Here is a 14,616-nt window from a genome sequence, read left to right on the forward strand (position 1 = left end):
TAAATCATATTAAAGTTTTCTAATCTTTTTTTTTGTACGTTACATGATGTTTTTAAACATACAAGTAAATATTTTGTTTTCTGTTTATATTTTATGATTATGAGACTAAATTAAAATCATAATAAATTGACTCATAAATCATTTGCAAAATAGCAACATGATTTTCATGTTTCGTTATTAAAAGCTATTATTAATATTATGTATATATTTAATATATTGTTAAGTATTTGTTAAATATTAGAAATTGTGATTTTTGTGTTTTTAAGTTTTCCGCATTTTAATTGATTTTATATTTAACATAAAATGTATTACACAAAACTATGTCTGTGAAATGTTTGAACTTTAACATTAAATTGTGTAACACTCAGAGAAAATTGTGAGTAAAAAAGTGGAGAATTAAATATGTACATGATTTCTTTAGAAAGTGCTGTGTTTTAAGTTCTCATGGTTTTAAACTCTTGGAAGTTACTTAGGGGTTACTTTGGCACTTTCTATCGTGACCGAGTTTTTAAAAAAAAAAAGCTGCTAATTGAATTCTGCATCCAAAGCAGATATAGGCAAGCAACTATTAAATGAGCTCTCTTGTTCATTTGTTGAACTATATAGATGCCTGATCTAGAGCTCAAGTGCTAAAGTAGTCTATGGACTAGACTATGTATTTGACTATTGGTTAATCTATTGAGTAGTCTATGGACTTGACCATTGGTTGGTCTATTGACTAGTCTATGGACTAATCTATTGGCTAGTGTAGTGACTAGTTTATGGCCTATGAACTAACTAGTCTAAATACTACTTTATGGAGTAGTCAATGACTAGATTATGGACTAACCTATAATCTAGTCTGCTACTTGAACTAGGCTTCGGACTAGACTGTTGGCTAGTCTAATAACAAGTCCTTGGACTAGTTTGATGAATAGTCTATGGACTAGTCGATGTACTAGTCTAATGAAAAGTCTATGGTATAGTCTATTGTCTAGACTAATGACTAGTCTATGAGCTAGTTTAATGACAAGTCTATTGGCTATTCTATGTACTAGTCTATGAACTAGTCTATGTACTAGTCAATGGACTAGTCTAATGACTAATCTATTGACTAGCCTGATGACTAGTCTATCGACTAGTCTATGAACTAATCTATAGACTAGTCTAATGACTAGTTGATTGGCTAGTCTAATGACTAGTTGATTGACTAGTCTATGTCTAATCTATCTAGTCTAATATCTAATCTATCTAGTAGAATATGTTCTAGTCTATTGATTAGTCTATGTACTAGTCTATGAACTAGTATATGGACTAGTATAAGACTAATCTAATGACTAGTGTATTAACTAGTTTATGGACTAGTCTATGGACTAGTCTGATGATTAGTTATCTACTTGTCTATGTACTAGTACATGGACTAGTCTATGTACTAATCTATTAACTAGTCTATGGACGACACTAATAACTGGTCTATCGATTAGTCTGACGACTAGTCTAATGACTAATCTATTGACTAGTCGAATGACTAGTCTGTGTACTAATCTATGAAGTAGTCTATGTAATAGTCTTAGAACTAGTCTATGAACTAGTCTTTGTACTAGTCTATGAACTAGTCTATGGACTAGTCTAATGACTAGTCGATGGACTAGTCTAATGACTAGTCTATGTATTAGTCTATGAACTAATCTGTGGACTAGTCTATCAACTAGAATATAAACTAGTCTATTGATTAGTCTATGGATTAATCTATGTACTAGTCTATGGACTAGTCTATGAACTAGTTTAATGACTAGTCTATGGACTAGCCTAAAGACTAGTTTGTGGACTAGTCTAATGACTAGTGTATGAACTAGTTTAATGACTAGTTATCTACTAGTCTATGTACTAGTCTATGAACTAGTCTACGTGCTAATCTATGAACTTGTCTATGGACTAGATTAAAAACTGATCTATCGACTAGTCTGATGAGTAGTCTAATGATTGGTCTATGGACTAGTCTAACGACTAGTCTGTGTACAAACTAGTCTATGGACTAGTCTATGTATTGATCATTGGCTGACTAGGTATTACACATGTATATGGACTAATCTATTGACAAGATAGGATGGAAGGATAGATGACTTTATGGAGATTTGAAGCATAAACTTTTTTCACTCGATGCTATTTTCAATAAGCTGCCATTAGTCACCCAAAAGCCTCAACATTCCTAAACTATGGCAACGCCAAACTTTCAATAACATCTAACTTTTTTTCAAAGTGTAAATATAACATTATAAAATGAAGCCTCATGACTAAATCTTATAAATTTTGCCCTAAAAATATCGATTAATTTTATTCAATAATAATTAATCAAATTTAATTATTAGTTATTAAATTTATTATGTTACTTCACTATCTATGAATCAAATTATAAATTCATATAAACAATTTGATAGAAAAAAACTCTTGACCATATTTGTAAAGTGTTTTTTAAAATGCATTATTTTTTCCCCCAACTACTTATGTATATGTTTAATACCTTTTAGCAAAAAATTACTAGGTTTTAAACAAGAAAAAAAGTTTATGAGCTTTAATTACAATTATTATGTTGAAAAAAAATATAAGGTTACGCGTCCATTTTATGCAGGGATTTAGAGTAAATTGAAACGAAGGTTTTGCTGGTAGTTAAAGAGATTTTTTTTTAGTTTAGTCATATTTAAAGTTTTTCTTTACAGGTGTTTTTCTATGGTTGATTTTATAATTAAAGCTTTTTTTTGCTCTTTTTGTTTCTAGTTAAATCGCATTAAAAAGTTACTTTATCATGTCTAGACTTTATGGCTTTTATATGGATAAAAGATAGATGGATGATGGTTGGTTAGATATGACTAGAGTTATAGAATTAATGCTTTTGCAAGGTGTGCATATGAATTAACATTTTATTGAATTTTTATTAAATTCTAGCTTTTATTTCTTTCCCCCCATTGCAAATTATGTTGTTCTCTATTTCCTACTAATTGAAATGTTTGCATTTATTGTTAAATTTTAAATATTTGTAATTTATTTATTTAGCAAATTTTCACTGTTTAATCAAATTTTTATATGGTATATAGATTTCCATGAATATGAAACCACAAATTTTCATTTTCAATTACAATTACCGAAAATGTTGATTTCCTCGAATCGATAACGCTATTGCTGTTGATGAAACAGGTTTCATGGTTAATTTTAACAATGGAAATGTTAGAAATAGTGCAGAGAGGTTGATTTTATGTAAAATTATATAGATTTAATGCAAAATTTTGAACAATGTAAATGTAAGAAGTAGTCCTGCTTATCTTTGGGAAGTACCATTGACATCATTACAACAAGAACTAAATATCTATATGTTATCTTAGAAAATTTAACTATGTATTGTGATTTTATGTTTTTAAAGGTTCGAAGGACCATATTTTAGTCTTCTTCAATCAAAAGCTTTACTCAAAAGTAGTTGTTTTCTGAAACGAAGCGCTGTGTTCTCAAAAGTTAAATGAGTGAAAAGGAGCTTCAATACCTCTTTTAATACTCAGAAGGTTCGAAGGACCATTTGGAAAAGCCCTGGCCGAAGTATTTCAATTATTTGTAACAATTCTTAAATACTTTCAAAGGTTCGAAATACCATTTTCTCGTCTGGTCGAATAAAAAGCTCTTTTCTTCTTTTAATACCCAGCTTATCCACAAGATTGTGATAGATATTTTTGAGAATATACGGCACTTTCAGAGAGCTAAATGTAGATAACTGAATACTCTCCCAGAGGTAAGGTTCACATCATATGGGTACCAGCCCACTCGGGAGTAGTCGGTAACGAAAGGGCGAATGTAATAGCTTTAAAGGGAAGGGAGCTCGAGGCAGTTAACCTGACTAACGCGAAACCATTCGACGCAACAAAAGCTGAACTAAAAATATGGGTGAGAGAATCCCATAAGGCCTTTTGGAATAATGAAACATTGGGTAGACCCTGATGAGAGCAAGACGAAAAATCTCCTTAAAATGAAGATTACGAGCACATCTATGCAAAATTGGACGTGCGGATTCAGACGAATGTAGAGCATGTGGAGAGGACAGTGAAACTCTGGAGCACTTTCTTTGCCACTGCCAGGCATTCGTCGAAGTTAGATCCAAGTATCTTGGAAGTGATGTTATTCCGGAAATAACATTCCTGACTAACACTGATTGGAAGATTCTTAGGAATTACGTTCAGGAAACTGAGTTTATGAATCACTGAAAAATAATTGATTCAGTTCCCTTTTTTTTCATGATAAGGAGCGCACAACAGGGCCGATAGTGGCCTAGGTGTATTTCTTCGGAGTTGATGTAGTATACATCCTCCTATCAAATTACCTACCCACCTAAATGTAGATTTTGTTCACTAAACGGAAAGTCCTAAACTGCAAACAAAACTCTTTGACCCTAGATACTTAAACTGTTTTATCATAAATTTAAAGCTCGTAGGACCATATGCATAAGCATACAAAATAGAAGATTGTTAAAGGCTCGAAGCTCCATTTGCAAAAGCGAGTAATTTCAGCGAAGTACTTCGGTTTGTGTATAACAAGTCATACCTTTATACTTGGTGAAGGTTAGAAGGACCATTTTAAGCATAATTTGAGAAATTTCCTTAACCAATAAAAGCTCTTATAACTTGTTTATCCCACAGATTTTAAATGTTGGTTTTGTGATGTTATAGGAACATATTTTTGAAATATTTTAGCTTTCGATCGACCACGATCTACGGTTTCTTATTGTGTTCTAGTATGGGCTCACGCCCTAAATCGGCTAGTATACATATGTAATGGATTGATTCTTCGATCGAAAAGGAATTTACTGAAAGAGGGGTAATCAATTTATGTAGAAGGATTTACGTCTACATCGGTAGAAGGATTTACGTCTACATCAGTTATTTAATCAGAATATCATCGTGACATTAGTGTTTATAAGTGAATATTTGACCATCAAGTCATTTTCTTTGTATGGGGGATAGGGTCAAATGAGGCCTGATCATAACGTGTGTAAAAACTTTTGCCTATTTTTGAAGTGATAGAAGAACATTTAACATATTTAAGAGCTCAAAATCCCTATTCGGGGGTACGGTTGTATGTGGGCTATACGAAATAAGGCACCGATTTTAACGATTTGCAATAGGCTTTGTCTTTTTGTCAAAAGAGTATGTGCCAAATCTTGAAAATTGGGATCTGTAGGGTGCATACAAGGTTTACTTGGTCACACAGACGGACGGACAGACGGACATAGCTAAATCGACTAAGAGAGTGATTCTGAGCCGATTGATATACCAATATTTTTGGGTGTTACAAACATCAGCACAAACGCATAATAGCCCCCCCACTATAGTGGTGTAAAAAGTCTTATTATCGACTTTTGTTACAACTTTAGAACCCTAGACAAGCCTATTTCATCATCAGGGCTTGGTTACTCAACAAAGAAATTTAAAACGGCTAAAGAACTCATTTGCAAAATAGTATATCAATTTCATTTTAGTAACACTCCTCGATATAGTAATTTTAAATTACCCCTAAGGTAAGAAAGTTTTATATTTTAGCATTTTCAAAAACAAATTTTATATTTTCGTAATTATTCAAATTTTGACAAGTGTAAAATGTCAAATTAAATATGGTCAGTGGGTCTAGGTAAATATTAAATAATTTCGGATCATGTTAAAAAAAACAACAACGACAACATATTTTATTTTAATTTAACCAAAATGATGACAATATTATAAATGTATTTTCTTCAACCACAAAATATTGTTTCAAACTAATACCTCAAACAAAAACTCATTTTAAATTTCACACATGAAATTCATATTAAATTTAGCTTTCAAAAAAAGAAGAAAACAAAAAAATATGATTAATGATTTAAGGCAACTTGTTACGAAAACAAAAAGTAAAACAACTAAAGTCTATACAGGCAGGCCGACAGACAGACAAACAAGACAAGACATCTTTAAGATACAAATTATAAAGTTTAGTCAATAATCCCTCCAAACACACTACCAGCCAAGCAAAAAAACGAAAATAAAATGAAAAAATCATCATAATATTAATGTTTAAAATTAAACCAAAAAGAGGATTACAACAAATTTTTAAGATAATTTAACTAAATATATGAATTTAAACTGAAGATTACAGTTTAACGCGGTGATTATTTGCAGCAATAAAGTCAACATAATTTCAAATAAAATGTTAATAACAAATGTATTCAAATTACCTTTTAATAAAACCATAGAAATTAAAAATAAACCTCAAGGTTTTTTTAAACAATTGTTTAATTTGCCCCATAAAAAAACCCAAATACCTAAATACTTATTAAATTTAAAACAAATCCATTGCTTAGTTTAAGCCAAATACATACAATACCATGTATTTTTAAAAATTATGGAAAATTTATCTAAAATATACTTAAAGGCTTAAGTTAAAAAAAAAAATAGCAAAAAAAAAAAATACCCAAAACAACCTTGATTACCTGTAATTTTGCTAACAACCAAACATAGTACAATGTCGTAGATACATTTAATAAAAAAATTTACCTAAAATTGAAATGATTTTTACTTGTTTTTTGTTATTTTTTCGGTTAAACTGCTACTGCAGCGAAGCTACTTGTAAATATTAATCTCAATAAAATTGTTAACGAACGAAAACAAAAAAATGATAAAATAATTAGGGTTAACGATTTTATTATTATGTGACATTTTCCTTTTTCATAATATAGTACGAGAGAGTACGACAACGACGAGCATTATTAGGAAAATGTCAAAATATAGTCATAAGTTGTATTATTTTGTTGTTATTACTGTAGCGGTTGTTGTATTTCATGTTGTTATTATTGTTTTGTCATCGTTATATTTGGTGGAAAGAGAATGATAGAATAACGTTTTTTTTAAGATTAAATTGAACAAAGAGAGTGCTTTAAAAGAATAAAATTTTGAAGAATTTGTTTTGAGGTTTCGAAGGACCCATTCATTTTATGTGGTTATTTAAAGAACTTTAAAAGTTACTCAATTGACTATGCCTAGTCTCAGCTATAGTTAATTATATAAAGTAATCTACAGTTTTAGACTATAGACTAGGCTATAGACTAGACTATAGACTAGACTATAGACTAGTCTATAGACTAGACTATAGACTAGACTATAGTCTACTAGTCTATAGTCTAGTATAGTCTAGTCATAGTCTAGTCTATAGTCTAGTCTATAGTCTAGTCTATAGTCTAGTCTATAGTTAGTCAGTCTAGAGTCTAGTCTATAGTCTATCTATAGTCTAGTCTATAGTCTAGTCTATAGTCTAGTCTATAGTCTAGTCTATAGTCTAGTCTATAGTCTAGTCTATATGCTAGTCTATAGTCTAGTCTATAGTCTAGTCTATAGTCTAGTCTATAGTCTAGTCTATAGTCTAGTCTATAGTCTAGTCTATAGTCTTAGTCTAGTCTATAGTGCTAGGCCTATAGTCTAGTCTATATCTAGTCTATAGTCTATCCTATAGTCTAGTCTATAGTCTAGTCTATAGTCTAGTCTATAGTCTAGTCTATAGTCTAGTCTATAGTCTAGTCTATAGTCTAGTCTATAGTCTAGTCTATAGTCTAGTATATAGTCTAGTATAGTCTATAGTCTAGTCTATAGTCTAGTCTATAGTCTAGTCTATAGTCTAGTCTATAGTCTAGTCTATAGTCTAGTCTATAGTCTAGTCTATAGTCTAGTCTATAGTCTAGTCTATAGTCTAGTCTATAGTCTAGTCTATAGTCTAGTCTATAGTCTAGTCTATAGTCTAGTCTATAGTCTAGTCTATAGTCTAGTCTATAGTCTAGTCTATAGTCTAGTCTATAGTCTAGTCTATAGTCTAGTCTATAGTCTAGTCTATAGTCTAGTCTATAGTCTAGTCTATAGTCTAGTCTATAGTCTAGTCTATAGTCTAGTCTATAGTCTAGTCTATAGTCTAGTCTATAGTCTAGTCTATAGTCTAGTCTATAGTCTAGTCTATAGTCTAGTCTATAGTCTAGTCTATAGTCTAGTCTATAGTCTAGTCTATAGTCTAGTCTATAGTCTAGTCTATAGTCTAGTCTATAGTCTAGTCTATAGTCTAGTCTATAGTCTAGTCTATAGTCTAGTCTATAGTCTAGTCTATAGTCTAGTCTATAGTCTAGTCTATAGTCTAGTCTATAGTCTAGTCTATAGTCTAGTCTATAGTCTAGTCTATAGTCTAGTCTATAGTCTAGTCTATAGTCTAGTCTATAGTCTAGTCTATAGTCTAGTCTATAGTCTAGTCTATAGTCTAGTCTATAGTCTAGTCTATAGTCTAGTCTATAGTCTAGTCTATAGTCTAGTCTATAGTCTAGTCTATAGTCTAGTCTATAGTCTAGTCTATAGTCTAGTCTATAGTCTAGTCTATAGTCTAGTCTATAGTCTAGTCTATAGTCTAGTCTATAGTCTAGTCTATAGTCTAGTCTATAGTCTAGTCTATAGTCTAGTCTATAGTCTAGTCTATAGTCTAGTCTATAGTCTAGTCTATAGTCTAGTCTATAGTCTAGTCTATAGTCTAGTCTATAGTCTAGTCTATAGTCTAGTCTATAGTCTAGTCTATAGTCTAGTCTATAGTCTAGTCTATAGTCTAGTCTATAGTCTAGTCTATAGTCTAGTCTATAGTCTAGTCTAAAGTCTAGTCTATAGTCTAGTCTATAGTCTAGTCTATAGTCTAGTCTATAGTCTAGTCTATAGTCTAGTCTATAGTCTAGTCTATAGTCTAGTCTATAGTCTAGTCTATAGTCTAGTCCTATAGTCTAGTCTATAGTCTAGTTTATAGTCTAGTCTATAGTCTAGTCTATAGTCTAGTATACAGTCTAGTCTATAGTCTAGTCCATAGTTTTAAAATAAAGTTTTTTTTAAAAGATTGGTCTTCTCTACAGGGTCTTCTCCACATATAATCTAGTCTTTGGTCCATAGAAAAAGTGTGTTCGAAAGACAACACTTTTTCTATACTTTGTGCGGAAGAAGACACATTTCTATGGAAAAATGTTTTCTGTACAAGAATATGTTCGAAAGAAGATACCTTTTCTATTAAAAATATTCAAAACTTTTAGCTACTAAGATTACCAGAAATCCATCACTAGGATCGTTTTCTAGTTATAAAATTTCTATTCAATTCTAATTTCACGTTCATTTAAACAATTTATACCTTTAAATTACTGTTTTATGATTTCACCACCACTTTTTATCCTGAACATTTCTGTTTTGAATTGTTTTTTTCTTTTTTATAGAAAAAAAAAAAAATAAGTAAATTAAAAAAGAGTTATAGGAAGGAAATTTTGGTAGCAGTAAAACAGAAAACTTTTGTTGTTGATTATATTGTTAATACCTCTTGCTGGCAAAGGACTATGAGGAAGAGCGAGAGAAAACAAACCAAAGTTTATTTAGGTTAATTTCCCTCCAAAAAAAAATAAAATAATATGCCAGCATTATAAAAAAAAAAAAAAATAAAACTGAACGGAACATAAAAAATCAATAATGTTGCTAATGTATTGCTACAGTTTTAATTTTTTTTTTTGCATAAAGGATATAAAATACATACCGGGACTACCCAAATCTGTGAGATTTGCATTTGTTGAGTCTACACCAACAGCAAGACCAGTGGCTAAATGTGTTAGCCGCAACAGCAGGAGACAACACAGCTGAAGGCCAAAAAGGCTAATGATGTTATGGACGTTGAATATGATACCACCACGGCCAACACCACCACTACTAACACCGATATTTCTACTAATGCTACGACGTGAATGGGGTTGATGGCTGCTACTGTTGCCAGTAGTTGCTTTAAGGCTAAAATTTTTACATTTACGGGTCGAGGTTGTTGATGATGATACCGATGATGATGTTGTTGTTGATGTGCAACAGAAATTGTTCGCTGTTGTTGCTGCTGCTGTTTTGCTATTATGAAAACTACAACGAAAACAATTTTGTTGGCAACTGCTACTACTGGTGCTGTTACTACTGCTATTGTTGTTTTTACTACTACTAATAATAATGTGGCTATAGTTGTTGTTGTTGTGGTTGTCGTTTAAACACCTCCTTTGCCGTTGCTGTTGTTGTTGTGTTAATGACGCTGACGATGTTGTTGTATTGCTGCTATTCCCTCGATTTCTAATATTTGTTGCTGCTGTTGTTGTCGTTAATTTTAAACATTGTTGAGCTGTTTCTGTTGTTGTGTAACTAGTGTCATTGCTGCTGCAATAATGTTGATTTTTTAGATTCTCATCTTCATTATCGTTTAAGTTTGTAACGCTTTGTCGTTTTCTGTTGTCGTAATTGTCGCTAATGTTGCTGCTGTGGTTGTTGTTTATGCTGTTGCTGCTGTCTTTAATGTTTACATTATCAGTCCTTTCAATATTATAAATTTTTTGTTGTTTCAACGTTATTTTATTGTTAACATTACTGCCAATACAACAACTATTGCAACTATTTATACTCCTACAGCTGCTGGCAGTCACTTCTGCTGTTGTAGTATTACTATAGTTTCTGTTGTTGTTGCTTTTAAAGCTGTTGTTTACGTAAAACATCATCGTCATCATTTTCCATTGGATTTACTTTTTAACAATGTGATGTTGATTTGATTTTTCTTTTTTTCTTTTGATGATAATGTTGCTGCTGTCTTGTTTCTCCAGCTGCCTTTGAAAAAATTCAAAGGAGAGCTGAATTTTTTGTTTTTATTTCTTTATATTTTGTGCGACTTTTTTGCAATTGTACCATAAACAGCAACAACAATAAATACAAAAGATGTTGTTCAAGTTTTAACTGCTGCTGTAGATGTTGTTCAAATTGATAATAATGTCTCTTGTAGTTGTTGCTGCTGCTACTGCTGGGTTGTTTAGTGTTATTGTCGATTTTATTGTTGTTGTAGTTGTTGCTGCTGCTTGTTGTGTTAGTTTTCTTGTTGTTGTTGTTGTTATAATATGATGTAGATGTTGATAACATGACATCGTTTAATTGCGTAGAAAATTCAACAGCAACATGCAAAAATCTAAAATTATAAAGAAAGGAAAATGTTTTAGTTTTAGTTTTTGTTGTTGTTGCTAAATTTGTGGTTTTATTGAAAATTTGCTTTAACCCTTATTTATCCATTTAGTATTTGATTTAGAAAAATGTTTTAGATTTTTTCTATCGAAAAACGAGTTCAAAAGGAAACTCTTTTTCTATAGAAATATGTGTTCGAAAGAAAACACTTTTTCGATAGAAAAATGTGTGCGAATGAAGATACTTTTTCTATAATAAAAAGTGTTCGATTGAAGACACTTTCCGAAAGAAAATGTCTTTGAATAAAGACAGTTTTTTGATAGAAAATGTGTACGAATTAAGACACTTTATCGATAGAAAATATGTTCGAAAGAAGAAACTTTTCTATAGAAAACATGTATTCGAATGAAGACTCTTTTTCTATAAAAAATATGCTCGAATGAGGATACTTTTTTTATAGAAAAATCTTCTCGTTTTTTTCTATAAAAAATGAAGACAGTTTTCTAAAGAAAAATGCGTTCGAATGAAGACTCTTTTTCTATAGAAAAATGTGCTCGAATGAAGATAATCTATTTTTATAAAAATGTGTTGGAATTAAGATACTATTTTGATAGAAAATGTATACGAATGAAGACACTTTTTTGATAAAAAATGTGTTCGAAAGAAGATACTTTTCTATAGAAAAAGATGCTCGAAAGAAGACACTTTTCCATAGAAAACATGTATTCGAATGAAGATTCTTTTTCTATAAAAAATATGCTCGAATGAGGATATTGGCAGTAATGTTAACAATAAAAATCTGCTATCATTTTTCTATGAAAAATGTATTCAAAAGAAGACAGTTTTCTAAATAAAAATGCGTTCGAATGAAGACTCTTTTTCTATAGAAAAATATGCTCGAATGAAGATACTCTTTCTATAGACAAATCTGCTCGAATGAAGATAATCTTTCTATATTAAAATGTTTTCGAAAGAAGGCACTTTCTCGAAAGAAAATATGTTCGAATTAAGACACTTCTTTGATAGAAAATGTATACGAATGAAGACACTTTTTGATAAAAAATGTTTTCGAAAAAGATGCTCGAAAGAAGACACTTTTCCATAGAAAACATGTATTCGAATGAAGACTCTTTTTCTATAAAAATATGCTCGAATGAGGATTCTTTTTCTACAGAAAAGTCTGCTATCTTTTTTCTATGAAAAATGTGTTCAAAACAAGCCAGTTTTCTAAAGAAATATTCATTCGAATGAAAACTTTTTTCTATTGAAAAATGTGTTCGAATGAAGATACTTTTTCTATAGACAAATCTGCTCGAATGAGGATAATATTTCTTTATAAAAATGTGTTCGAAAGAAGACACTTTCTCGAAAGAAAATGTGTTCGAATTAAGCCACTTTATTGATAGAAAATATGTTCGAAAGTAGATATTTTTCTATAGAGAAATATGCTCGACAGAAGACACTTTTCCATAGAAAACATGTATTCGAATGAAAACTCTCTTTCTATAAAAAATGTGCTCGAATAAAGATGTGTTCAAAAGAAGACAGTTTTCTAAAGAAAAATGCATTCGAATGAAGACGATTTTTCTATAGAAAAATGTGCTCGAATGAAGATAATTTTTCTATATAAAAATGTATTCGAATGAAGACAAATTTTCTATAGAAAAATGTTTTTTAAAGAAGTCACTTTTTCTATAGAAAAATGTGTACGTAAGAAGTCTCTTCCCATAGAAAATCTTTTCTATTATTTCTTTAGAAATATGTGTTGGAAAAAAGACACTTTTTCGATAGAAAAATGTGTTTGAAAGAAGATATTTTTATTATTATTAAGATCTTGACCAAGCATTGATAATGACCTTGAAACTTTTCATTAAACATTCACACATACACACAAATAACTATATCCCCAAACTTTCTCTTTAAACCTTTATAATTGGTGAGTGACACACACACACACACACACTCACTAACACACTTTTAATAGCTGTTAATGAAAAAAAAAAAAACACACACACACTTTATTTAACTTAACTCCCCTTTGACCCCAAAGGTTATCGCTAGGGTTAACAGTTTCTTTTGTTTTTATTTTTGGGAGAATTAAAATCAATACATACGTGTTTTCTCACAATTCTCCATGAAAACTGTTTACGACTTTTTTTTTTTTTTTTGCTTACGATTTATTTAATTTAGTCTTTTTTTGTGGTTCGTGTTGTAAAATCATATACGATGCTTACACGTTTGAGTTTATTAAGGAAATGAACGCAAATTTTACATATTTTTAATACACAACTCCTGTCTCTCTGAATGTGTTTTTTGTTTTGTTTTTCTATCTTTATTTACACCGTGTGCTCACAGTTGTCTATTTATCAGTGACGGTTTGTTTGTCCGTATGTATGTGTTTGGGTTTATGGGTCTAGGAGTCGTATAAGAAATTTTAAAGTTGTTGTTGCTGCTGCTGTTACTATCACCATTCATTGTTGATTTAAGAAAAACTACAACAACAACAACAACAAAATAATAAAAAATAAAAGAAACGTAGTATGTTTATTGTATGCAGTAGTGATGACCTGTTGGTGGTAAACATTTGTATATTGCCGCCGCTATCTTCTTTTTTACTTTAAATATTATTTTTATTATTACTGGTGATGGTTAGTGGTGTGTTAGATCGGGGCTTAAGGAAAAGGTACTATTTTGCGTACAGATTTAATGTCTAGCTAGGACTTAGAAAAAGGGGTAAACATTTGTTTTTCTTAGACAGTTTTTGATATGAAATAGAGTCTTTGTTGGAAGAAGTTGAAGTTGTCTTCGAAGTAAATTTTTCGTAAGGAAAAAGTTTTCGTTTGAAGAAGTTTTTCTTTAGAAAAAGAGTCTTCGTTGGCAAAAGTTGTATAAAAACTGTCTTGTTTGGTAGAAAATTTTCTATAGAAAAAGTGTCTTTGTTAAAAGATGTTTTTCTATAGAAAAAGTGTCTTCGTTGGAATAAGTTTTTCTATAGAAAGTTTCTTCGTTGAAAGATGTGTTTCTATAGAAAAAGTGTCTTCGTTAGAAGATGTTTTTCTATAGAAAAAGTGTCTTTGTTGGAAGATGTTTTCTATAGGAAAAGTGTCTTCGATGGAAGATGTTTTTCTATAGAAAAAGTTTCTTCGTTTAAAGATGTTTTTCTATAGAAAAAGTGTCTTCGTTAGAAGATGATTTTCTATAGAAAATGTGTCTTCGTTGGAAGATGTTTTTCTGTAGAAAATGTGTCTTCGTTGGAAGATTTTTCTATAGAAAAAGTGTCTTCTTTGAATGAAGATTTTTTATAAAGAAAGTAACTTCGTTGGAAGAAGTTTTTCTATACAAACAATTTCTCCTTTGGTTGAAGTTTTTCTATAGTAAAAGTCTTAGCTCGAAGAAGTGTTTTTGTTAGAAGAATTTTTCTAAAGGAAAAACGTCTTTGTCGGAATAAGTTTTCTATAGAAGAAATTCTTTCCTTGTCTCCGTTCGAAGAAGTTTTTTCTATGAAGAAACTGTCTTCGTTGGAAGAATGTTTTTCTATAGAAAATATATCTTCTTTGTAAGAAATTTTCTATAGAGAAAATGTCTTCCTTAGCAGACATTTTTC

At 30.6% G+C, this 14,616-nt stretch overlaps 1 protein-coding gene across 1 annotated transcript in view; it reads right to left on the reverse strand.

Moving 5' to 3' along the window:
* The window catches only part of LOC119612572 (probable serine/threonine-protein kinase dyrk1), an 18,031-nt gene extending 7,408 nt beyond the window's left edge, over window positions 1-10,623 (reverse strand). Inside the window, exon 1 of the mRNA XM_037968378.1 lies at window positions 9,574-10,623. Coding sequence (XP_037824306.1) covers window positions 9,574-10,570 — 997 coding nt within the window. The 5' untranslated portion in view covers window positions 10,571-10,623. The remainder of the gene's footprint in view (window positions 1-9,573) is intronic.
* Window positions 10,624-14,616: the final 3,993 nt, after the last annotated feature.

This window comes from Lucilia sericata, unplaced genomic scaffold (genome assembly GCF_015586225.1).
Source record: "Lucilia sericata isolate MDLA Ls3-8-SP2 unplaced genomic scaffold, ASM1558622v1 Contig001738F_arrow, whole genome shotgun sequence".
NCBI lineage: Eukaryota > Metazoa > Arthropoda > Insecta > Diptera > Calliphoridae > Lucilia > Lucilia sericata.